The sequence below is a fragment of the Balaenoptera physalus genome (assembly GCF_965194825.1).
Source record: "Balaenoptera physalus genome assembly, chromosome: 16".
NCBI lineage: Eukaryota > Metazoa > Chordata > Mammalia > Artiodactyla > Balaenopteridae > Balaenoptera > Balaenoptera physalus.
Window position 1 is genome coordinate 36894404 of NC_138898.1, and position 25307 is coordinate 36919710.

The following is a 25307-nucleotide window of genomic DNA, read 5'->3' on the forward strand; positions in this document are numbered from 1 at the left end:
AATATCTAATGGCTTTGAGGCATCCTCTAGGAAATTAGAGGCTATGTCCACAAAAGTGTCACTCCCCTATTCCTTTGCACTCTCCACATGAAACTGGTAGAATTTTTAAAGACCAGTGTATTGTTTTAGTAACCGATGTGTTACTATGTGATAGCTGGTGACAAATGTAATTATTCATTACTGAGCTGCTTCAGTAGTGCAGACAAGGGCTGATTATGAACATTTTCCAACAGGGTCTGATATTTCTCAGTTTCATTATTAACCCTTCGTTTGGTGGAAGCAAAATTAAAATGAATCTAGACTAGGAAATCACCTTGGCTCTTACACCGGATTGGAATACTTAGAATACCTAATTTATGTTTTGTTTCTGAATGAGTGGCAAAATCTCCAAAAGGTCAGCAGTCCATGAAATAAACTGAAATGGATAGGAAAAGATGGATTCTTGCAAGATGTGAGTCTTATCTATCATCTCTCATTTCCTTCTATTGGGAAAGGTAAAAAATTTGGAGGACCACATGAACCTTCATCATCAGGAAGTTTTGGATAAGCAACAAAAATGGAAATTTTTATGAAAGTTATTACAGATGAACATTTTTAATTGTCATCATATATCTTTTCAAATTAACTATTTTTTTAACTTACCTGAAGCCTTTGAAGAACTTTGGAAGTACAAGTGTTAACAGGGAGGGTATTTAGTAGAGGGGGAAGAGCTTTTCTTTCTTGAACTCCTGGGAGGAGGCATCTCAGATGGGGAGGCAGTTTGGGCATTAACCTCCTGTGCCCTCTTAACCACTCCCTTCCTGAGAAAGATCCAACAACTGTGGGGAGTGTCTTGCTTTCCAAAGACCTTTCTTTCTATGTTTATTTGCTTGCCCTTGCATCATTTTCTCCATCATTTGCCTGCCCAATAAAGGATGGGCAAGAAATGGCAAAATAGTTGAAAGCCAATCAAATCATCTGGATAAATTGTTAACAGACCCAGAATAAGATTAGCCAAGAAGCGTTTAGCTAAAATAAGGTTTGGGGGGAAATCTGTGGATTTCATTTAGATTGTGTTTACATGACAACAAAGCATCTGGTCAAGTTAGTGGAAAGTAGGCAAATTGTTTATGCAGTTTTGTAGACAAAACCACCAGTTGATCCAATGATTGCATTTTCAAATTTATGGATTCTGCCTTTCATATACACTTCCATGCCCATAATCATGAATATTTAACAGTTGCATAAATTATTTTTTTTCTTTTTTTGGGTAGATTAACAGTTTACTGAAGTCTCAATCTTCAAATATTTTTGTTGGTTTGTTTCATTGTTGCATTTTTTTTCATAGCTATATGATTGGGAGTGTTGGAAACAGTGAATTTTAACTTTATTCAGTTAGTTTATTGAAGAATTGTTTAAAAGAGTTTCTTCCTGACTACTTTTTAGTGGATTCTTTTTTAAAAATCACTACTTAAGACAGAAATGTTCATGTCATAACACATATTATATTAAATTACTGTTATTCATAAATTCTCCAAAAAATTAGAGTCATATTGCTCATTAATATTTCAACTAGATAGCATGGTTATAACAACTAATATTCAAACCAAAAATATATTCTTGACTTAGGGCAAAACTATTGTCTACTATTATTCAGAAACTTTTTAAAAATCTGAGAGGTGTGTTAATTAATAATAAAACCAGATAACATGGTATCAACAATAAAGGAAAATCTCAACCAAAACTGTGTTCTTGACTTGGGCAATGCTATGTGTTCATTTGGTAAAGAAATCTGTGCTCCTGGATCAAAGACATGCCAAAGTTCCTTAGAGAAAGGCTCCTTATTGGTGCCAGTTGGCTATTTAGGATACAGGATTTTATCTACTCAAAAGGACATTATTTCACTTTGTCTAACAAACTTTGCATATTCTTTTCAGATTTCCAAGATGTCATTCATTACACTACATGCCAAATATTTTTATTACAAGTATTTATATAATAGCTTATGCATGCATCATTTCTTAGTTTAAAAGAGCATCACTATTCATTAGTACATACTACTGAATAGTGATATGACTATTCCACCTAAAGGATGAAAATTTATGTTCAAGATTATTTTTTCATGATGTTGTGTTCAGTCCATGGCTAGTCTGAGCCATGAACTCAAGACTTCAGACAAAATTTCTGGGATCTTCCTAGTAAACCATAAATGAAAAGATTAACAAGAAACACAAACAAAAACCAAAGCTGCTTTAGATCAATATAGTATTTTTCTTCCAAATAATTGCAAACATTATTACATTTACTACTGTAATTAAAGTGCCTACAATACAGATAAGAGCTGCTATAACATTTTATTCTTTAAATTGGACTACATTGAAAAGACTTTATGTCACTTGCCCAGGGTAACCATGTAGCAAGGTTGGTCTTGAGTCTATTAAATAAAGTTTCTTCTTGGCCTAAGACTATTCTGCATGTCTACATCTGGGTTACCCAGGACTATACCAAGTGGCCACATGCAACTACTTAAATTTAGAATAATTAGAATTAAATGAAGTGAAGCATTCAATACTGGGCATATTTCAAGTGCCCAATAGCCATATGTAAGTAGTGGCTACTATATCAGATGGCACAGAAATACAACATTTTCATCATCACAAAACATTCATGGGGTAGTGCTGGTCTAGATAATAAGAATCTTTAAATGTTTGTTTTAACAGAACAAATGTCCCAAAACTTATAATAACCACTGATGTTACTATTGTTATAACATTGTTAGTAAGGCTAACGTAGAAAATAGAGGACAATGTTAATAATATATAATAATTCATACGAGACATATGCTAGTTAATTTGGGACTTTTTTCATATTTAAATTAAAATTAAAGCAATGTGCTAAGCATAGTCCTGTTTTTAAATTTTGAGTCATGGGACATTTAGCATTACCTCAGCTGAAGGTGTTGAAATTCAGAAAGAAACAAATAATTTTTCAGGCATCAGGTTTTTGTATTTGTTTTTGTTTTTTTGGTGGGTGGTGCTAGCAAAGGGAGGAAAGCACGCCAGTCTGGATTTTGCCAGATGCCAGATGGCAATGCAAAATGTCTGCCAAATGCAAGTGTGACCCCAAAGTATTATACTCATCTCAGCTACCATTCAAATATAAAAGCATCAGGCCAATTTTCAAACACGCAGAAACTCAAGGAATACAGTTAATTTTGAAAATATAATTTACCAATGAAACCAAAGTTAAGAACCAGGGAATAGAGAAGCTCTGAAGACTATTGTAAGTACTAAACCTATTTCAATGAAAACTAATATTAAATAATTTTGGAAATTATTGTTACAGAGGAGGATGCTTTATACTTTAATAGTAGACAAATGTTATGTTAAGAAAATTGGGAGAGAAAGGGAGAAAAAAGAAAAGAGACTAGTTGTAAGAGGCTAATTTCTTCATTTTTTATAAGTGATGAGTTAATTGATACTGTCTGAAATTGAAATATGTATATGCCAGAAATAACAAATTACTCCAACCTCTTAAGTTTTAATTAACTTTCAAAATGTAATGAACAAGAACTTATATGCTATATTTCTTTTTGGACGATCATTTACCTTAATTTTAAGAATTCCTTCAATTTCTCTTTCCCTTCTACTAAATTCAAGTAACACTAAATTGAATATTTTACTTAAATGTAACATTTATTGTGTAGTTCTATTTCAGCAAAACCATTTCTATCTATGTATCCAGCTGCTATTTATTATATATATATAGCAATGTCTGAAATGGTATTCATCTAATACAAATGACAATTATCTCTATGTGGTAAAATATGTGATTTTTTTTTTAATCTGTTGAATTGCTTGAAATACTTAACATTTTCACAAAAAGTCAAAATTTTGATATAAGTAATATAAAAACAAAATACGTATTTGAACCTATCTCTCCTGATAATAATTATTATGAATAAGACTTTGAATCTCAACTTATAATTCACGATACATTCTCACATATTTCACCATGCTGTGTTCTCATTTCACAGCTGAGAATCTGAGGGTGCTAAGGTTAAATAATGTTTGACATGGCTAGTTACTCAGATCTTCAGGATCCTAACCCAGTGCTTTGGGGTGGGTTGTTTTTCAACTTCATTTAGAGAAGTTGGTAATAAAGCTTTAATATATAATGAAAAATATATTGCTATAAACTACTCCATCAATAAGAAGATCCCCATATTGTTAGACTCAGGAGTTTGACTATAATGGAAAACAAATCAGATTTAAAGATAGATGATCTAACCAGAGGACACAGGTAGGAAACTGAGCCAGAGTCTTTTCCCCAATGAGGCTGAATCAAATGAACAAACAAAATCAAATGTATTGCTCACTCGAATTCCAGCCCTTGTATTGACATTATTCAGGATAACACAATTCTTAGTTTTCAGAAGATCCTGGAAAATTTTCAGTTGAACCTATGCTCATTATCTAAAATGATATTCAGGAAAATATCAGTAGAAAAACAAACAGACAATTGGATAAAAATAAACTTTCTTATTTCCCCCAAACAACTACTAGTGAGGAAAGAAGATACTGATTGCTCAAGTTAGATTTGGATAAGGACAGGAAATTACATCTTTTTAAATAGATAAGATTTCCCATCACACAAACATATAATAATACCCTTCTGTCATTTGTGTTAACATTTGTATTACCTAAAATAAACTCTCATCCTGATGTTCTTCTATACCTGGCATGTGACAGAGCACACATTGAAGCAAATATGAGTTCAGAAAGCATCCTCTACCTTTATGTTATAAGAAATCTTCAGTCTTTCCTAAACAGACAAACTTTATTTTGTTGCTATGCAATGGATATGCAATACAGTTCATCAGACAATAAATAAATTATGGATTTTACAATGAAAGATCTTTTTTCCTTATTTGAGAACAAGCCACCACTTCCTTTCATGCTATACTAATCCACCACAGCCCTCTAAAGCTGTTTCACAAATGTTAATGTTTTGGCAAGATAAACGAATGAATAACACAGCAATGACACAGATGCAGTTTGCAAACTGCAGGCTAAGAAGCATCCATACTACTTGATTTATTCCTACAGGCCTGGGATTCTGGGCTCCCCAAGCGTGGTGGAGACAAGGAAGTTTATTTCGCACCCACGTTCTTCCACATAGCAGAATATAAGCAAGCTTAAACCAAAGAGATTCTGATTAATTCTGTTAGCAGGCACCCATTACTGCTACATATCTCAGGCATGATTCTATGTAGGGGCATAGAGTGATTTTAGCCATGAGGGAAAGATCTGTGAGGCCAAGATGTTACAAGAATTGAGAACCCATGCCTCATGCACCAGACCTGGGCCATGCCCATGTTTAACATGACCCGCTCCATGTTTAGATTGTTAAATATTTGCCAGGCTTAAAATCTTCACATAACAATGTTGATATCTAGCTTTTCTTGAAAAATCAGAAAATAACACTGAACTTGCATTTTCGCTAAAATCAGTGGGAATGAGCTTCCAGCAGAAAAAACTGCAAACAACCCAAACATGTAACAATAGGAGAATGAATCAATAAATTGTGGCATGTTCATGCATTGGATAAACAGAACTAATTACTGATATACTCAACAACATGAATGGACCTCACATACAAAACAAAAACAATAGTACATACTGTATGATTCCACATACGAAGTTCAAGAACAGCCAGAACTAACCAATGGCGATGGAAGTTAAGATAAGTTTACTTCTTGTAGAGGGGGTCATTTGGGGATGACGGAGAAGTTCCACATCTTGATCTGGGTGCTGATGGTCACATGAGCGTATGCGTAAAATGTTTACACCTCTGACAAATTTGAGCACTTAACACACAACACTGTAAGTACTTTGTGCCTCTATAAGAAATAAATTTCAACAAGAAGAATCAATTGGCTGAAGAAAAGGTGGCCTTTTTAGGTGGGGTGTCATCCATATGCAACAGCTGGCTCATTACATGATCTGCTTGGCAAATCGGAATTGATGTTTCTTGCTCTAGACGAGACCAGTGGTTCTCAAAGTGTGTGCCTACAAGAGCGGTGTCAGCCTCACCTGGGAGCATGTTCAAAATGCAGATTCCCAGGCCACACCCCAGACCTGCTGAATCAGAATCTATGAGTGTGGCCCCAGCAATCTGTTTTAATAAGTCCTCCAGCTGATTATAATACACTCTCCAGTTTGAGAAGCACTTCTTTAGGGCACCATATACATTAAACACACAAGAAAAGCAGACTTGGCCTATATTAAACTATCTGTTCTCTATTATCCCCTCCCTCAACATATTTTAAGGAACTCAGGAACAGAAAAATCAGTTGTCTTCCTCAAAGAACTTCTTTCAAGTTCAAGTGAGAAAATCCCCAGCAATGGATGTGCAACAAACATGCCCCCCTTTTTGTCTCAGACATCAGACAGATTTGGTTTTAACGTTGTTACAACTGGACTGGAGACACTCTCAAAACAATGTAAAAACAGCTTTATATCTTCCTGATTATGGAAACAACACACATCATGAAGCATTCAGTTGTATTATGACTGAAGAAAAAATAGATATCTACGTTCAAGGAGGTAGTGTGGATCTGGGGGTCATAAAATAGTCTAGAAATTCACAAATTACGACCATTCATCACCATTCTCATAAGACTCACTTAAAATGCCATGTGAAGATCTCCATTTGCTGAGAAAGCTATCAAGTTTTTAGCAGCCACAAACTATAATGTAGCCAAAGTGGACATTCTTTGTAAACAGCAAAGGCACTTCTGAATCAGTTGGTGGGATCAAAGAAGTGCTTATTATAGACCTATTAACTGATCAATATTAATTGGAAAAGTGCAAAACAATTACATGATATGACAGTCATATTCTTTCTTAGTATTTGGAGAAAAATTTAATTTCTTTTTATCAGATCAAATGATTCTTTTTTTAACTTTTATTTTTTATTTATTTTTTAAATTTTTATTTTATTTTATTTTTTTATTTTTTATTTTTTTGACAGTGCCATGCAGCATGTGGAATCTTAGTTCCCCAACCAGGGATCGAACCCGTGGCCCCTGCAGTGAAAGCATGGAATCTTAACCACTGGACCACCAGGGAAGTTGCTAAATGGTTCTTCTTTATCAGACCTAGATATAATTTCAAAAAGAAAGATATATGTTTGTGTCCATCATAGTATTTACAAATATCTTAGCATTTAAAGGAAAAGAGAGAAGGAAGGAAGAAAGGAGAAAGAGACAGACACAGAGAGAGAGACAAAGAGAGAGTTCTGAGCATAATCAAACAGTATAATAAAACAAGAAGACATAATATCATGGTCATATTTCAAGGTAGTGATTCTCTCAATTGTTTCATTCAGTACTTCACACTAAATGAACAACCAGAGAGATGGTGAAAAGACAATTTCAGACTCACTTTGGTTACCAAGTTTACCTATAATCTGTCAAATACCTGGCTGGAGAATAAATGTAAAAGTCACATGACAAGGGCTTCCTGGACAGTCCGCCAATACAGTCACACAGGACTCCAGGCTCCAAAGGAGGTCTCAAGCGTAAGTTTAATGTTCTGTTGTTGGCTTGAAATTCTTAATAATCTTATCTTTGAGTTTGCGTTTTATAAGTAAAGGATGACGGGACCATGGAACACGTGCTGGGGCCTGGGAGTCTAGAATCACACATTATCCCACCCACTCCCCACCCAACCACCCTGCCACCACCTCCCCACGTTTCCTGAATGAGTCCTTGGCTGCTGGCTGAACCACCGGCCCAGTGGCAGTGCCGCCATCCACCCCCAGCAGGGTCCTGGACACAGAGGAGTTGGGACAGATCACAGGGTAGTGTTCAGGCACCTGTGAGGATCCCCGTCCCCAAGGAAACATGACATTAAATAGCAAAGAAAAGAGACCTTGACAGGTTAAGAGAAAAACCTTGAAAGAAAGGAAAAGGCCTTTTTCCTGCTTTTTTGAACAGGGGGCCCACATCTTCACTTGGCATGGCCCTCACAAAGCATGTAGCTGGCCCGGCACGTGACTGTGAGTGGAAAGAAGCAAACGAGTAAAGAAGAGGAACTAGGAGGTATAAGAGAATGAATGGGTATTCACAGGGAACAGAGAGGTAGTTCGGGTTCAGAGATTAAAATGGTTGAATTCCACAGTTACAAATTGACCAGATATCTTCTTTTCAAAAAATGCTTTATTTCTCTCTGAATAAGAAGCAATCTATATCATAAAATACTCATATATATTCTGATACTAAGGATGTGAATGGAAATCTACATTCAAAGAAGTAGAATAGCCCAGGGTGTTAAAAAGTATCTAGAAAAATCACAAATTACCACCAACTTATCCAAATTCTCTCAAATGCTATCTCCTTAGTGTTGTGAATTCAAATCTCCTGTTTCTCCAGGCACATCCAGCCTTCTGAACCTGCGTTTAGATTTTAAGAGCACAGTTTTAGGAATATCCACACACAATGCAGGTTAATAAACAGGGAGATCATTATCTTTTTACCTCTGCACTAGCTACCTTCAATTTCACCCAAGGATATCTTTTGTTTTGTAGCACGTGAGGCTGCCAGGGGATGACGTTGTCTAAATCCATTTTCAATGTTTTCTTTTTAACAGTTAATATATTTCCAGGATGCAAGTCCATTTCTTTCTAAAAGGTTCCTAGGACACTCATTGAAAAGTCAAAAGCAATGAACTTAAAATAGCAAGGGATTTCTATTTTGTTGGAGAAGAACGACACCCTTTGTATCGAAGTGGGGAATTACAGACTGTGGTCACCCTCTGCACAGTGTCTCTTTGTCAAGTAATACACGCCAAAAAAAAAATAATACAGATGGGAAAATATTGTGCACTGTCAGATCTTGGAAACGGCCAAAAGATTTTTCCTCACCAATGTCTTGTCGATGACTTTCACATTCTGGCACCCTGAAAAAATAACGCATACATTTAATATGAAATGAATGCAATAATAATCAGGCAGGTAATCGTTTTCCCAAGGAATGTAAAACTTGACAAATGTAAGGTTTATGATTCAAGGTAGGCTTGCCAAATCTTATGTGGCATGAGACCATTTTTATTACCTAAACAGTCCTTAACACAAAATGACTGGCACATATTTTTATTAACACAAAGAGTATATTCTTTTCTGCCACATTTAATAGAGAGTCAGTGACTGAAAGCTCTCTTTTAGGATATGTCTGTAGCAAATTAAAATGCAGAGTGAGGATTCAGAGAATGGCGTTCTTCTCACTGATGCTGTGTCCACACAGCCTCAGCTCAGGAGTGTGTAGACCACTGATCTCCAGAATTCTATCTGTGGGGACAATCTGAGGGATACGAATCACAGAAAAGGAAGCCCTCATTATTTTCAAAAGTGGGGGAGGAGATAATTGACTCAAGGTGATTCTTTGTATCTAGAGGTCCATTCTGAGTCAAATCCAGTCACTAGGAATAATAGTGATTGTTTACTTGTTCGTTCCTTCAGCAAATACTTATTATTTATGTGCTATGCACTGCTCTAGACACTGGGGATACTGCACTAAAGATAACAAAGATCCCTGCCTCAGGGTTCTTACTTCCAGAGAGGAAACAGAAAATACATAATACGTGTAATTAAAAAATAAATTATGTGATAGATTATCTATAGAAGGTGTTAGGTGTTATGGAAAAATAATGAAATAGTAACAGGGATAAAAACTGGAAGTTGAGTGGGTGGAGGACAAATTGCCATTTTAAATATGGTGGTCTGGATGGGACTCTGTGAGAAAGTAGGATGTAAGTGTGACTTGAAGGACATGGGAGAGTTAGCCATGTAGATATCTGGGGAAAGAGCGTCCAGGTAAGAGGTGTGGCCAAGGTCAAAACCCTAAGGCTGAAATATGTCTGACATGGTCAAGGATAATCAAGGAGGCAAATGTGGCCTGGGTGGAATAAGCAAGAGTGAGAGTGGGAGGAGCTGAAGTCAGAGAGGTGACAGAGGTCAACCACATAAGACCTCGTAGACCATCATAAAGACTTCAGCATTTACTCTGAATAAATTGAGAGCCATTGGAGGGTTCTGATCAGAAGAGTGATATGACCTGAGTTCATGTTTAAAAGAATGGTCCTGATGCTGTGATCAGAATAGACTGGGACAGGGATGGAAGCAACGATAGACAGGCTGACCCAAAATTCCCTAGGAAAGAGAAACAACGATGGGAAGGATACACAGGAAGACCATCACAATATCCAAGATGAAGAAAGATCATGAAGGCTCCAGACAGGCTGGTGGCAGAGGAGGTGGTGAGTAGGTCTCTTTTACAGAAAGCACCTCTGTGAATGTGAGGGTATGAGAGAGAAAAGGAGTCAAGAGTGACTTAAGATTTTTTATCTGAACAACTGAGACAATAGTATTAACATGAACTGAGACTGGAGAGTTGTCAGTTAGAGCAGGTTTAATGGGGAAAGTTGGCAGTTTAGTTTTGGACTGGTAGACTTTGAGATGCCCCTTAGACATCCAGATGGAGCTGTTGACTAGCCAGTTAGATTTCTCATTCATGTGTTAAGAGAGGAGGAAGTGTTCGATGTAGTGTTCACCCTTAAGGTACTAATAAGACTCACCAAAATATCCCTGAGAAGACTGTCAAATGCTAAGTGACCACTACGGACAGCACACACTGTGAAGTTTCTCCGTCCAGAGGGCACTCTGCACTAGAGCTGTGAGTATGCAGCCAACGTTAAACTGAATTACACTCCAAATGATTCCATCCTCTTCCCCTTCAAATTCACTTCTCTCCACCAAGGAGCCTGGCCTAAAGACACCCAGAAGAAAAGAAGTTGTAAATGAGAGCACCAAGTCTTACCACTCAGAGCCATGGCCAACCAGAATTCTTCCTTCAGTATCTCAAGGACATCCTGAACGCCTTTCTCTCCCTAAGCAAATAGAAGACACAGATCTTTTGAGTAAGTCAGTCTGAATGGTTTCACAGATTTATTTCACAGTTGAGTCATCCTGTTTTATATATTTATAGCTTTGTCCTCCCATTACCTGTGAAGCCAAGCCCCAAATGATCGGTCTCCCCACAAACACAGCCTTGGCTCCCAGGGCCAGAGCTTTCAGAACGTCGGTCCCCTTCCGTACACCCCCATCCAGGAAGACTTCCACCTTCCCTTCCACAGCCTCCACAATTTCTGGCAGAACATCAATCTGTGTAGAGAAAAGGTCAGTAAAGTGATACTATGCATGCTGAATTGTTCTCCAATTCAACTTCCTCAGGCAAACAACCATCTGACTAGGGCTTAGAGTGAAAGAGGCTAGGTTTAGAATCAACAGTAAAACTATTCCCTCCTAAAATAAAAGAGGTGCAAATGCTAGTAACAAAAAACCGACTAAATTTGGAACTGAGTGACTTATTTTTCTATCAAAGTCCAAGGGTTTTATTCTATTCCTGGTATTCAAGTTCAAATATCATGATCCAAAAAATATATAAACACAATTTAAAAGCACGTAATGATCATAAATATACAGAGCTGTTTTTTCATTAAACACATAAATATGAATGAATTATCTTGCTCATATAAATTATTCTGAACATTATTTACTCATTGAAAAATCAGTTGTTAAAATTCATACTCAGATTGTGGTAGAAGCAATGGTATATAAAAATGCAGACACCACCAGTCACAGAAAATCTTAGTCTCTGATTTTCCCATCCAAAATACGGGAATATGGACAATAATATAGCAAATATATATAATAATGTAGCAAACATCCAGCTATACATTAGAGAACTCTCCCTGAAAACATTTTTCTTGCTTTTAAGGAAAATGACCACATGAACCTTGAAGATCCTCATCTTGATTGGCAATTGATGATAGGCTTATATCAGCACTAGAGAATATAAGATCCTCATTGAGGTCAATCTGGTAGATTGCACTATTGTTCTTAATTCTTCACACCACTCTGAACCCACTTTTTCCAAGGCCACTTGGCAGTTTTTCCTACTAAAAGAAACAGAGTGCACTTGCCACTCCTCGACAGTGGCCTTGGCCTTGCAACCTACTCTGGCCAATGACACTTGATCAGAGGTGGCAGAGTGCCGTTTCTGGGCATAGGCCTTAAGAGACCTCATGCATTTCAATTTTCTCCTGGACCTTGCATGAGAGGAGAATCCCCCGGGCAGTGCTTCCCCTTTAGCTGAGACCCAGAGAAAATATTCAGCAAGCAGAGCTGTCCCATCCAAGCCCAGCTGGACCTGAAACTTGGAGCACAGCCATCTAACCAGTACCAAATCTAGATCAGCAGACCCCCAGTTGACACAAAGATTCATGGGAATAAAGACTCTGTTGATTTAAATCACTGAGTTTGGAATCTTGTTTTCTAGCTCATAAAGTTGGCTAATAGCCAATATTTTTAATAGCTAGTAATGATACAATTGGCTACTTTGATGTGAATCTTTGCACTTGAGGGTGGAAACAATCCTCAAGGTGACCTGTAGATCAAAATCTGTAGAAATTAGCCACTTTCATCCCCAAGTATTTAAATATAAAATTAAGTCCATACATTCAAGTGCAGTTTTTCTAGAAATAATTGTGCTGAAATCACTCAAAAGCTTTCCCACTTCTCCCCTAAAATTTTAGAGGCTCAACTTAAAGAGAGTTTTGTGTAAAAGGTTGAAGACCAAACCTGACTACAGATTTGGAGGAAGTGAAGGCAACAGTTGGAGCAGGGCCCCTAAAATGTTTGGCAGGTAGTGTGATTTTCCCCTTTTCCTTTTGGCTTTTCTGCCTGGCCAAACATGCTTTGGATCCATTTACATACGTCCCTTTACCTATACATAGTCCTCTTTTTAGTCAGGCAAGTTACATCAACATATAAATGCTACAATTTCCAAGTGATGATGCAAGCTATAATTAAGCATATTTCCCCATTTGAAACCAAAACCAAAGAAAAATATTAGCTAGCTTGGGTTCAATACACATTTTCACAGTCACGCAAATCAAGTCTGTTTAGGATATTTCCAATGCCCAAACTGGCCTAAAAAATAAACTAATAAGGATACTTAAAATGTGAATCCTGGGTTATAAAATGAAGTCCAGATTGGTGTTTCTTGTGTCCTTGGACAAGGATGTTCTATCCATAGCTGAGCATTTCTATCCTCCCTTTCTTCTTTCTGGAGCTGTAGTTTTACTGTGTATATATTATGCAGAATAATTCTGATCAGAGCAGATTAAATAAGTAAATGTAGTAGACAAATCCACTATTTTAAGACTGTTCTGTTTCCTTTTTTTTCAGCTTGCTACACATTTAAGAGACGATTCATTTCAGCTTTTCTTTCCTTAAAGGTTCTTTAGACAACTAATTTCAGGCTTATCTCCAGCACAGTTAATCTACAGGAAAATACGGTAAGATTCCAATGTACTACTACTCACTCATCCATCCATTCATTGATTTTTTTTTAACATCTTTATTGGAGTATAATTGTTTTACAATGGTGTATTATTTTCTGCTTTATAATGAAGTGAATCAGCTATACATATACATATATCCCATTCATTGATTTATCAAACACTTTATTGATTACCTGGCAGATTCCAGGCACTATGCCAGGCAGTTTAAGGAATCCAAAATGAATCCCACAGGGATCTGAATCCCAAAGAACCCCCCTCTTTCCTGTTCCTTCTCAAGGTACACACTTCCAGGTCCTCCCTGTCCCACAAAACTTCCACTCACAGAGGGCTTCCATCTTTCTACCTTCTTATAGCATCCAGTCCTATACTGGTTTGATTTCCAAACCAAAGCAGTTGAGCACAAACAAAAGCAGATAAAGCCAGAGGTGCTTTAGTTAACAGTGAAGGAGACAGATTCCAGGCCACTGCCCACAAGTCCTCCTCTGACTCTCTACCCATCACGCTTCACCAGGCAGCCCTGGCTGGGGGTGGGGGTGTGAGTTCTACTAAACACGTTTAGAAAATCACTGGTCCATATAGGTCTGGCGATTGTTTGCAACTGTAAAAATGGCTACAACTATTTCCTTCCCTATCTCCATTTCCTTGCAATGTGACATTTCTGCTTCTCCCATCAAGAGGGAGAAACGGGGCCAGAAGAGTCTGTTTCCTCACCCCTTGAATCTGAACTAGGCTTGTGACCTGCTTTCACCAATAGAACAAGAGAGAAGTGACAGTGTGCCTGTTCTAAGCCTCGCACTCAAGAGGTTTTGCATATTTCCACTTGCTCTCTAGGAAACCAGGCCACCTAATGTGCTAGATGTGAGACGATGCAGAGTCATCCTTGCTGATGTCATCCTACACTAGTCTGCCCTAGTAGACCCAGCAATTGACCACATATGCATATGAGTGAGCCCAGCCAGGACCAGAAAAACCTCCCAGTAGACATCAGCTCAAATTGCCAACACACAAAGTTGTGACATGAATAAATGGCTGTTGGATTTTAGCCAGTAAATTTCAGAGTGGTTTGTTACACAGCAAAAGCTAACTGATATATCAAGTGTTTCTCAAAGGTAGAATTTCATGAATCCCTTTCAGAAGGAAAAATGAAAGATCTCATAGAATATACCCAAGGACTCAATTTTAGAAATACTGATTTAATAACCCAAAGTTTATTTTCTGAAAAGGTTTTACAGTTGAGAATTTTCACTAGAAAAGAATGTCATATATTTAAGTTTAAGGTAGTTTGGGTCCAGTTAGCATCAAAACAAAGATGAAAAAATGAAAAAGAAATTCTCCTAGGGTTCAGACTCCAGAGAATCTGTCTTTAGACCCCAGTTTGAGATGTTCCAGTACTGTGGATTTTGGAAATCAATTTGATTCTGCCATATCATTCTCTAATTACTCCAAGACAAGTCTTGGCCACATTATTACCTTCAGGGTAAGGATCTTAACATGAACTTATTTTTAAACTCTTTGCTGTAGCAGGGGTCTGGCAGTGGTTCTTGGTAGCATTGCATTAAGATGGATCTAAGTCAAACTCCTGTTCTAGGACTCTTAGTGATAAGTATTTCTCCATACAAAGAAACTCTGTGATTTATAGAAATGTAGAAATCATATAATCCAGATGTTTTATTTTTGCAACCAACACAACATTATGAAGAGGCTAAGGCTGAAAAGTTTGAGCAACTTGCTCACTCAGCTCTCACCCCTCAGAGGAGGCAAGCCAAGGACTTGAACCCAAAACTCTGGGTTCATTTCAATGCTCTGCCAGTGAAATCATGTTGCCTCTTTGACTCTGACTTATGATGTCACAGAATGTACAGGACAGCAAGTCCTTCTGTGCATCTACTGAAAAGTTCTACACCACAGCATCCTCCAGGCCTTTTGCCACATGCCTCAAAACCACCACACTGAGAGAAAAACACCTTCACTATAACCTCAATCCTGTTTCACATTCCTCTCATTGTCATGCACCTTAAATTTGCTCTAAAGTAGGAGGCAAAACTCAAGCAAGCATCTCATCTCATGCACACATCATGCGAAGAGGAAGATAATTGTTTTTCTTAAAATAGTCTCTGAGACCACAACTCACAAAGCCCTTTTAGGTAAGTTTCCATATCCCCTCAGCCAGAAGGAAATAAATCACACCATTTAGATATTTTTCCCTTAAAATCTAGTTAGATTTGATTTCAGTAGATTTAAATTTTATTTTTAGAAAACAAACTGAATTTGGCCTGCACACTAAGTCTACATCTTCATACAAAAGAGAGTCATAAATCAGCGGAAAAACCTTGAACTGTGACCAACTTCTCCCTGCCCAAAGGAGCTCTTCACTCTCCACTGCAGGCAATGTTTAATATCACCTAAAAAGATGGGTTTTTATAAGTAATGCTGAATTGGAAAGAGCTGACAACTTTCAATTTTATGAAGTTGTTTTAATTTTAATTTTAATTATTGACTGCATGCAAAGACTTGATTCATTCCTATCATTAGCCCATTAGTGCTTCACGAAAAAGTCTGAGTGCAAATGCGTATACCCAATAGTCCCCTGTCATCATTAAATCTGCCCTAACCTACACAGCATCCATGGCTTTAGCTAAATCAGCCTGCTAGTTTAATGCAACAGTAATCCACTACTACTTTACTAAATTATTTGAATAAATTCAAATATTCATCCCAATTAAAGCCATCCCCTATTAACTATGACTAAATGGTTCTGACAAAAGGGGGAAATGCATATGATGATCCAGCTCAGAAATGATGGCCTAGTAAGTCCATCCACATTATTTTGTAGATACATATTTATTTAAATTTTGTTACATGATGCTAGCTTACTTTGCCTACGATAATTGAGATTATAGAACACTAAAGTTTAAAGGCACCAAAGAAGTAATCTAATTGATTTTTAAACTTTAAAAGATGAAAAAGCTGAAATTTGGAGGGGTTATTGAGTCCTTCTGCTCCATAGCAGGTCAGGCCCTTCTCTCTTTCCTTGGCTCTCATAATTATGTGGGCCACCTCATTGATCTTCTTGCCCCCTGTAATGCCACAGTCCAATTTGTGATACTCATTGCTGCTAACTCAGGGCTTTGTTATTGCATATTCAATGACTCATAATATTAAAGAACCTCATCCCAGACCTCTCCGAGCACGTGTATTTCCCAGGACTCCCGACTCCCACCAGGTAATGCAAACGAAATGGATTCCTTGGTATTCCCCAAACACATCTCACTCTTTCCCATTCCACTTTTAGACTCACACTCGTAAAAACAGGGGTCCACATGGGAACAGAGCAGAGGTGAAAGGCAACTGCAATCCCATTGCCTCATCTAAAAGAATCTTGGTCATGTTCCCACAAGTGGACATCATGTCCACTCCACCTACAGCTCCTGGCCTCCATTCTAGATCACGGATCCATGAAATCCACCCCTAGATATGTGTCTGCCTCCATGACTTTTGATCCATTTCTGGGCCCACCAATCCTTGATCTTAAAATCTACCGCTGGTTGGACTCCTTGGCTCTTTGCCTTTTTGGAGTTAATTGCTCTCCTTTACAGTTTTGACTCCATCCCACATCATTCCAGCCAGTTTAGTTTACTTTTATATCTGGATTCTGGACTCTGATTTGCCTAGCACAGTGTGTACAGTGTATACAAAACATAGATTCACATTGGATCTCCTGGGTAGCTGTCAAAAATACTAGTGCCTCTGCCTCCCCTGGTCCTGCAAGAGTCTGATGGATGGATATAGGGTGCAGCTTAGGAATTAGGAGTCTTTACAGTTTCCCAGGTGATTCCAATATGCAGCCAAGGTAGTTCACAGCTCCAACAGAGTACCTTGTTTGCAGCAGACATCTCCTTACCTGGACCACAGGATTTCTACTTCCTTTCCCCACCTGCCCTCACTCTGCAGTTCTTCAACCCCCACCTTCAGGAAACTCATGGCATAATCTTTTCTTTCATACTCCAATTTATAATATACCTATTGGTATATTTATGAATACAGGAATAATCCCTGCCCACAAATGACTGCGTATTTAACACAGGCTTTTATAAGTTTACAACTAAATAGACTGAATAATTATCTAATTTTGGTAGTTATTTGCCACTAAACTTAAAATCTGAGTTCTTACCTATACTCATACATATTTTACCTTGAGTGTTCACACAAAAATATATACACAATGAAAGGCAGTCATAGAGATAGCCAAAAGTGGGATAGAAATGAGAATTCCAGTTGAGGCATTTGCCAAAACTCACAGTGGCTGGCACCCCATCAAGCTGTCGACCCCCATGATTTGACACCAAGATCCCATCCAAACCATGTTTAACTGCCTCCCTGGCATCATCACCTAGAAAGAGAAAGACAACCATTGTATGGAAAAGGCAACTTAATAAAGGCTTGAGTTTTGAGGCTAAAGCATCCCAGTCAAAGGGAGCCTGACCTCATACATACGTATCTTGCTTGGAAATTTTAACACAGAAATACACCCAAGGGTTAAATCTGGAATTATAGTGATGGCTTCTTTGGCCAAAAAAGGTTAACACTTAAAACAATTTAATGATGAAATAAAATTATCAATAGATAGTAAATTGACATGCAGTTAAAATGTATTTATCCTCAAAATTAAATACTCTTGCTAAGTAATTTTTTTATTAACAAGATATTATTTAGCATTTAATATAATTATTCCTCTACAATTTGGATAACATAAAAGAACATACAAGTAGCAAGCACTTTCAGTACAACAGGTGATGAACAAGTCTATTTCAAAAACATTCCTTAATATAAAGATATAACCTCAGTAATTATTGTAAGTAATAGTGTTCTATAATTAAACGTATTTTGCCCATTGAAATATACAAAAATGTAATATGAAAATTATATGCTACACCTCTAATCATGCTTCTAATCATGTTAAACCTCTAATCATGCTTCAAAATATATTGGTTTCTGAAAATATAGTTTTAAATAGTAGATTAACATTTCCTTAAATTGGTTTCCAACTTTTTTTATACTTTATATTTTAACTATTATTTTCAAAAGTCTCCCAATAAAAACCATTTTCTAACAGAATTATGAAAATAACACTGGTTCTCCAATTTAACACTCAAAGATAGCCCAAGGTTATAGTGAAATCAGGTTTTGGAAACTTAAGCAGATAGATACAGAACATTGTATATATTTATAAATTCAGCAATGGAGATCAAGAGCAGACCTGACAAGAATAATAAAAAAAGATTCACAAGAGAGTTTATAATTCTGATTGTTTGAAAGTATTATGCTAAATCACCATCTTCCAAACTGTGTTTCATGGAATACTGCTTTTTAAATATTCCCATTTTTCAAAATAGTGTTAGAAATATTTTTCTTCTAAAATTATAGGTACATGGAAATGTTAAACCCATGTGGTATAGACTGAATGTTTGTGTCCTTAAAAATTCACATGTTCGGGCTTCCCTGGTGGCGCAGTGGTTGAGAGTCTACCTGCCAAGGCAGGGGACACGGGTTCGAGCCCTGGTCCAGGAAGATCCCTCATGCCGCAGAGCAACTGGGCCAGTGAGCCACAATTACTGAGCCTGCGCGCCTGGAGCCTGTGCTCCGCAACAAGAGAGGCTGCGATAGTGAGAGGCCCGTGCACCGCGATGAAGAGTGGCCCCTGCTTGCCACAACTAGAGAAAGCCCTAGCACAGAAACGAAGACCCAACACAGCCATAAATAAATAAATAAATAAATTTAAAAAAATAAAAAAAAATTAAAATTAAAAAAAAAGTTTAAAAAAAAAAGTTCACATGTTCTAGATTGGTACAAGATAGCAGAGTAGAAGGATGTGCATTCACTCCCCTTTGCGAGAGCACCAGAATCACAACTAACTGCTGAACAATCATTGACAGGAAGACACTGGAACTCACCAAAAAAGATACCCCACATGCAAGGACAAAGGAGAAGCCACAACAAGATGGTAGGAAGGGTGCAATCACAATAAAATCAAATCCCATAACTCCTGGGTGGTTGACTCACAAACAGAAAAACAATTATACCATAGAAGTCCACCCACGGGAGTGAAGGTTCTGAGCCCCACGTCAGGCTACCCAACCATGGGAGGAGGAATTACCAGAGAAACAGGCTTTGAAGTCTAGTGTGATTTGATGGCAGGACTTTGACAGGTCTGGGGGAAACAGAGACTCTACTCTTGGAGGGCACACACAAAGTAGTGTGCACATCAGGACACAGGGGGAAGGAGCACTGACCCCATAGGAGACTGAACCAGACCTACCTACTTGTGTTGGAGGGTCTCCTGCAGAGGCGGGGGGTGGCTGTGGCTCACCGTGGGGACAAGGACACTGGCAGCAGAAGTACTGGGAAGTACTCCTTGGTGTGAGCCCTCCCAGAGTCCACCATTAACCCCACCAAAGGGCCTGTAGGCTCCAGTGCTGGGTCATCTCAGACCGAACAACCAATGGGGGGGAACTCAGCCCCACCCATCAGCAGACCAGCAGATTAAAGTTTTATTGAGTTCTGCCCACAAGAGCAACGCCCAGCTGAACCCACCACCAGTTCCTTCCATCAGGAAGCTGGCACAAGCCACTTAGATAGCCTCATCCACTAGAGATCAGACAGCAGAAGCAAGAAGAACTACAATCCTGCAGCCTGTGGAACAAAAACCACATTTACAGAAAGACAGACAAAATGAAAAGGCAGAGGACTATGTACCACATGAAGGAACAAGATAAAACTCCAGAAAAAAAACTAAACGAAGTGGAGATAGGCAACCTTCCAGAAAAAGAATTGAGAATAATGATAGTGAAGGTGATCCAAAACCTTGGAAAAAGAATGGAGGCAAAGAGTCAGAAGATGCCAGAAATGTTTAACAAAGACCTAGAAGAATAAAAAAAAACAAAGACCTAGAAGAATTAAAGAACAAACAAACAGAGAGGAACAATACAATAACTGAAATGAAAAATACACTAGAAGGAATCAATAGCAGAATAACTGAGGCAGAAGAACGGATAAGTGGTCTGGAAGACAGAATGGTGGAAATCACTGCCATAGAACAGAATAAAGAAAAAAGAATGAAAGGAAATGAAGACAGCCTAAGAGACCTCTGGGACAGCATTAAACAAACCAACATTCACATTATAGGGGTCCAAGATACAGAAGAGAGAGAGAAAGGACCCAAGAAAATATTTGAAGAGATTGTAGTTGACAACTTCCCTAACATGGGAAAGGAAATAGTCACCCAAGTCCAGGAGGTGTAGAGGGTCCCAGGCAGGATAAACCCAAGGAGAAACACACTGAGACACATAGTAATCAAATTGACAAAAATTAAAGACAAAGAAAAATTATTAAAGGCAACAAGTGAAAAATGACAAACAAAATACAAGGGAACTCCCATAAGGTTAACAGCTGATTTCTCAGCAGAAACTCTACAAGCCAGAAGGAAGTGGCACGATATATTTAAAGTGATGAAAGGGAAGAATCTACAACCTGCATTACTCTACCCAGCAAGGATCTCATTGTGATTCAACAGAAAAATCAAAAGCTTTACAGACAAGCAAAAGCTAAGAGAATTCAGCACCACAAACCCAGCTCTACAACAAAGGCTAAAGGAACTTCTCTAAGTGGGAAACACAGGAGAAGAAAAGGACCTACAAAAACAAACCCAAAACAATTAAGAAAATGGTAATAGGGACATACATATCGATAATTACTTAAAAGTGAATGGATTAAATGCTCCAACCAAAAGACACAGGCTTGCTGAATGGATACAAAAATAAGACACATATATATGCTGTCTACAAAAGACCCACTTCAGACCTAGGGACACATACAGACTGAAAGTGAGAGGATGGAAAAAGATATTCCATGTAAATGGGAATCAAAACAAAGCTGGAGTAGCAATACTCATAACATATAAAATAGACTTTAAAATAAAGAATGTTACAAGAGACAGGGAAGGACACTACATAATGATTAAGGGATCAATCCAAGAAGAAGTTATAACATTTATAAATATATATGCACCCAACATAGGAGCACCACACTACATAAGACAACTGCTAACAACTATAAAAGAGGAAATCAGCAGTAACACAATAATAGTGGGGGACGTTAACACCTCACTTACACCAATGGACAGATCTTCCAGACATAAAATTAATAAGGAAACACAGCTTTAAATGACACAATAGATCAGATAGATTTAATTGATATTTATAGGACGTACCATCTGAAAACTGCAAAATACAATTTCTTCTCAAATGCACATGGAACATTCTCCAGGATAGATCACATCTTGGGTCATAAATCAAGCCTTGGTAAATTTAAGAAAATTGAAATCATATCAAGCATCTTTTCCGACCACAACGCTATGAGATTAGAAATAAATTACAGGTTAAAAAACGTAAAAAACACAAACACATGGAGGTTAAACAATACATTACTAAATAACCAATGGATCACTGAAGAAATCAAAGAGGAAATCAAAAAATACCTAGAGACAAATGACAATGAAAACAAGATGATTCAAACCTATGGGATGCAGCAAAAGCAGTTCTAAGAGGGAAGTTTATAGCAATACAATCCAACCTCAAGAAACAAGAAAAATCTCAAATAAACAATCAAACTTTACAGCTAAAGGAACTACAGAAAGAAGAACAAGCAAAACCCAGTTATTAGAAGGAAAGAAATCACAAAGATCAGAGCAGAAATAAATGAAATAGAAACAAAGAAAATAATAGCAAAGATCAATAAAACTAAAAGCTCGTTCTTTGAGAAGATAAACAAAATTGATAAACCTTTAACAAGACTCAGCAAGAAAAAGAGGGAGAGGACTCAAATCAATAAAATTAGAAAAAGAAGTTACGACCGACACCACAGAAATACAAAGCATCATAAGAGACTAATGCAAGCAACTCTATGCCAATAAAACGGACAAACTGGAAGAAATGGACAAATTCTTAGAAGGATATAACCTTCCAAGACTGAACCAGGAAGAAACAGAAAATATGAACAGACCAATCACAAGTAATGAAATTGAAACTGTGATTAAAAATCTTCCAACAAACAGAAATCCAGGACCAGATGGATTCACAGGTGAATTCTTTCAAAATTTAGAGAAGAGCTAACACCCAGCCTTCTCAAACTCTTCCAAAAAATTGCGGATGGAGGACCCCTCCCAAATTCATTCTATGAGGCCACAATCACCCTGACACCAAAACCAGAGAAAGATAATAAAAGAAAAGAAAATTACAGAGTAATATCACTGATGAATATAGATGAAAAAATCCTCAACAAAATAACAGCAAAGAGAATCCAACAATACATTAAAAGGATCATACATCATGATCAAGTGGGATTTATTGCAGGAATGCAAGGATTCTTCATTTATGCAAATCAAACAATGTGATACACCATATTAACAAACTGAAGAATAAAAACCATATGATCATCTCAATAGGTGCAGAAAAGCTTCTGACAAAATTCAACACCGATTTATGATAAAAACTCTCCAGAAAGTGTGCATAGAAGGAACCTACTTGAACATAATAAAGGCCATGTATGGCAAACCCACAGCAAACATCATTCTCAATGGTGAAGAACTGAAAGCATTTCCTCTAAGATCAGAAAAAAGACAAAGTTGTCCATTCTCAACACCATTATTCAACATAGTTCTGGAAGTCCTAGCCACGGCAATGAGAAAAGAAAAAGAAATAAAAGTAATCCAAATCAGAAAAGAAAAAGTAAAACTGTCACTGTTTGCAGATGACATGATACTATACATAGATAATCCTAAAGATGCCACCAGAAAACTACTAGAGCTAATCAATGAATTTGGTAAAGTTGCAGGATACAAAATTAATGCACAGAAATCTCTTGCATTCCTATACACTAACAACAAAAGATCAGAAAGAGAAATTAAGGAAACAATCCATTTCACCATTGCAACAAAAAGAATAAAATACCTAGGAATAAACCTACCTAAGGAGACAAAAGACCTGTATGCAGAAAACTGTAAGACACTGATTAAAGAAATTAAAGATGACACAAAAAGATGGAGAGATATACCATGTTCTTGGATTTGAAGACTCAATATTGTGAAAATACTATACTACCCAAAGCAATCTACAGATTCAATGAAATCCCTATCAAACTACCAATGGCATTTTTCACAGAACAAGAACAAAACATTTCACAATTTTTATGCAAACCCAAAAGACCCTGAAGAGCCAAAGCAATCTTGAGAAAGAAAAACGGAGCTGGAGGAATCAGGCTCCCGGACTTCAGACTATACTACAAAGCTACAGTAATCAAGACAGTATGGTATTGGCACAAAAAAAGAACTATAGATCAGTAGAACAGGATATAAAGCCCAGAGGTAAACCCACACACATATGGTCACCTTATCTTTGATATAGGAGGCAAGAATATACAATGGAGAAGATACAGGTCTTCAATAAGTGATGCTGGGACAACTGGACAGCTACATGTAAAAGAATGAAATTAGAACACTCCACAACACTGTACACAAAAATAAACTCAAAATGCATTAGAGACCTAAATTTAAGACCAGACACTATAAAACTCTTAGAAGAAAACATAGGCAGAACACTGTATGACATACATCACAGCAAGATCCTTTTTGACCCACCTCCTAGAGTAATGGAAGTAAAAACAAACAAAAATCAAATAGGACTTAATGAAACTTAAAAGCTTTGCACAGCAAAGGAAACCATAAACAAGATGAAAAGACAAAACTCAGAATGGGAGAAAATATTTGAAAATGAAGTGACTGACAAAGGATTAACCTCCAAAATATACAAACAGCTCATGCAGCTCAATATCAAAAAAGCAAACAACCCAATCCAAAAATGGGCAGAAGACCTAAATAGACATTCTCCAAAGAAGATATACAGATTGCCAACAAGCGTATGAAAGGATGCTCAACATCACTAATCATTAGAGAAATGCAAGTCTAAACTACAATGAGGTATCACATCACACCGGTTAGAATGGCCATCATCAAAAAATCTACAAACAATAAATGCTGGAGAGGTGTGGAGAAAAGGAAACCCTCTTGCACTGTTGATGGGAATGTAAATTGGTACAGTCACTATGGAGAACAGTACAGAGGTTCCTTAAGAAACTAAAAATAGAACTACCATACAACCCAGCAATCCCACTACTGGGCATATACCCTGAGAAAACCATAATTCAAAAAGAGTCATGTATCCCAATGTTCATTGCAGCACTATTTACACTAGCCGGGACATGGAAGCAACCTAAGTGTCCATCAACAGATGAATTGATAAAGAAGATGTGGCACATATATACAATGGAATATTACTCGGCCATAAAAGGAAACGAAAATGAGTTATTTGTAGTGAGGTGGATGGACATAGATTCTGTCATACTGAGTGAAGTAAGTCAGAAAGAGAAAAACAAATACCATATGCTAACACATATATATGGAATCTAAAAAAAAATTGTTCCTGATGAACCTAGGGACAGGACAAGAATAAAGACTCAGATGTAGAGAATGGACTTGAGGACATGGGGAGGGGTAAGGGTAAGCTGGGACTAAGTGAGAGAGTGGCATGGACATATATACACTACCAAATGTAAAATAAGTAGCTAGTGGGAAGCAGCTGCATAGCACATGGACATCAGCTTGGTGCTTTTTGTCCCCCTAGAGAGGTGGGATAGGGAGGGTGGGAGGGAGATGCAAGAGGGAGGAGATGTGGGGATATATGTTTATGTATAGCTGATTCGGTTTGTTATAAAGCAGAGACTAACACACCATTGTAAAGCAATGATACTCCAATAAAGATGTTAAAAAAAAAAAAACAGATCGGGAGATAT

The 25307-nt window shown here is 37.5% G+C and overlaps 1 protein-coding gene across 1 annotated transcript in view; it reads right to left on the reverse strand.

Annotated features, from left to right (window-relative positions):
* Nucleotides 1-6973: 6973 nt before the first annotated feature.
* HAO1 (hydroxyacid oxidase 1) overlaps nucleotides 6974-25307 on the reverse strand; it is a 91865-nt gene continuing 73531 nt past the window's right edge. Inside the window, exons 5-8 of the mRNA XM_082428234.1 lie at nucleotides 17705-17796; nucleotides 11044-11202; nucleotides 10859-10928; nucleotides 6974-8942 (exon numbers count right to left, since the gene is read on the reverse strand). Coding sequence (XP_082284360.1) covers nucleotides 8872-8942; nucleotides 10859-10928; nucleotides 11044-11202; nucleotides 17705-17796 — 392 coding nt within the window. The 3' untranslated portion in view covers nucleotides 6974-8871. The remainder of the gene's footprint in view (nucleotides 8943-10858; nucleotides 10929-11043; nucleotides 11203-17704; nucleotides 17797-25307) is intronic.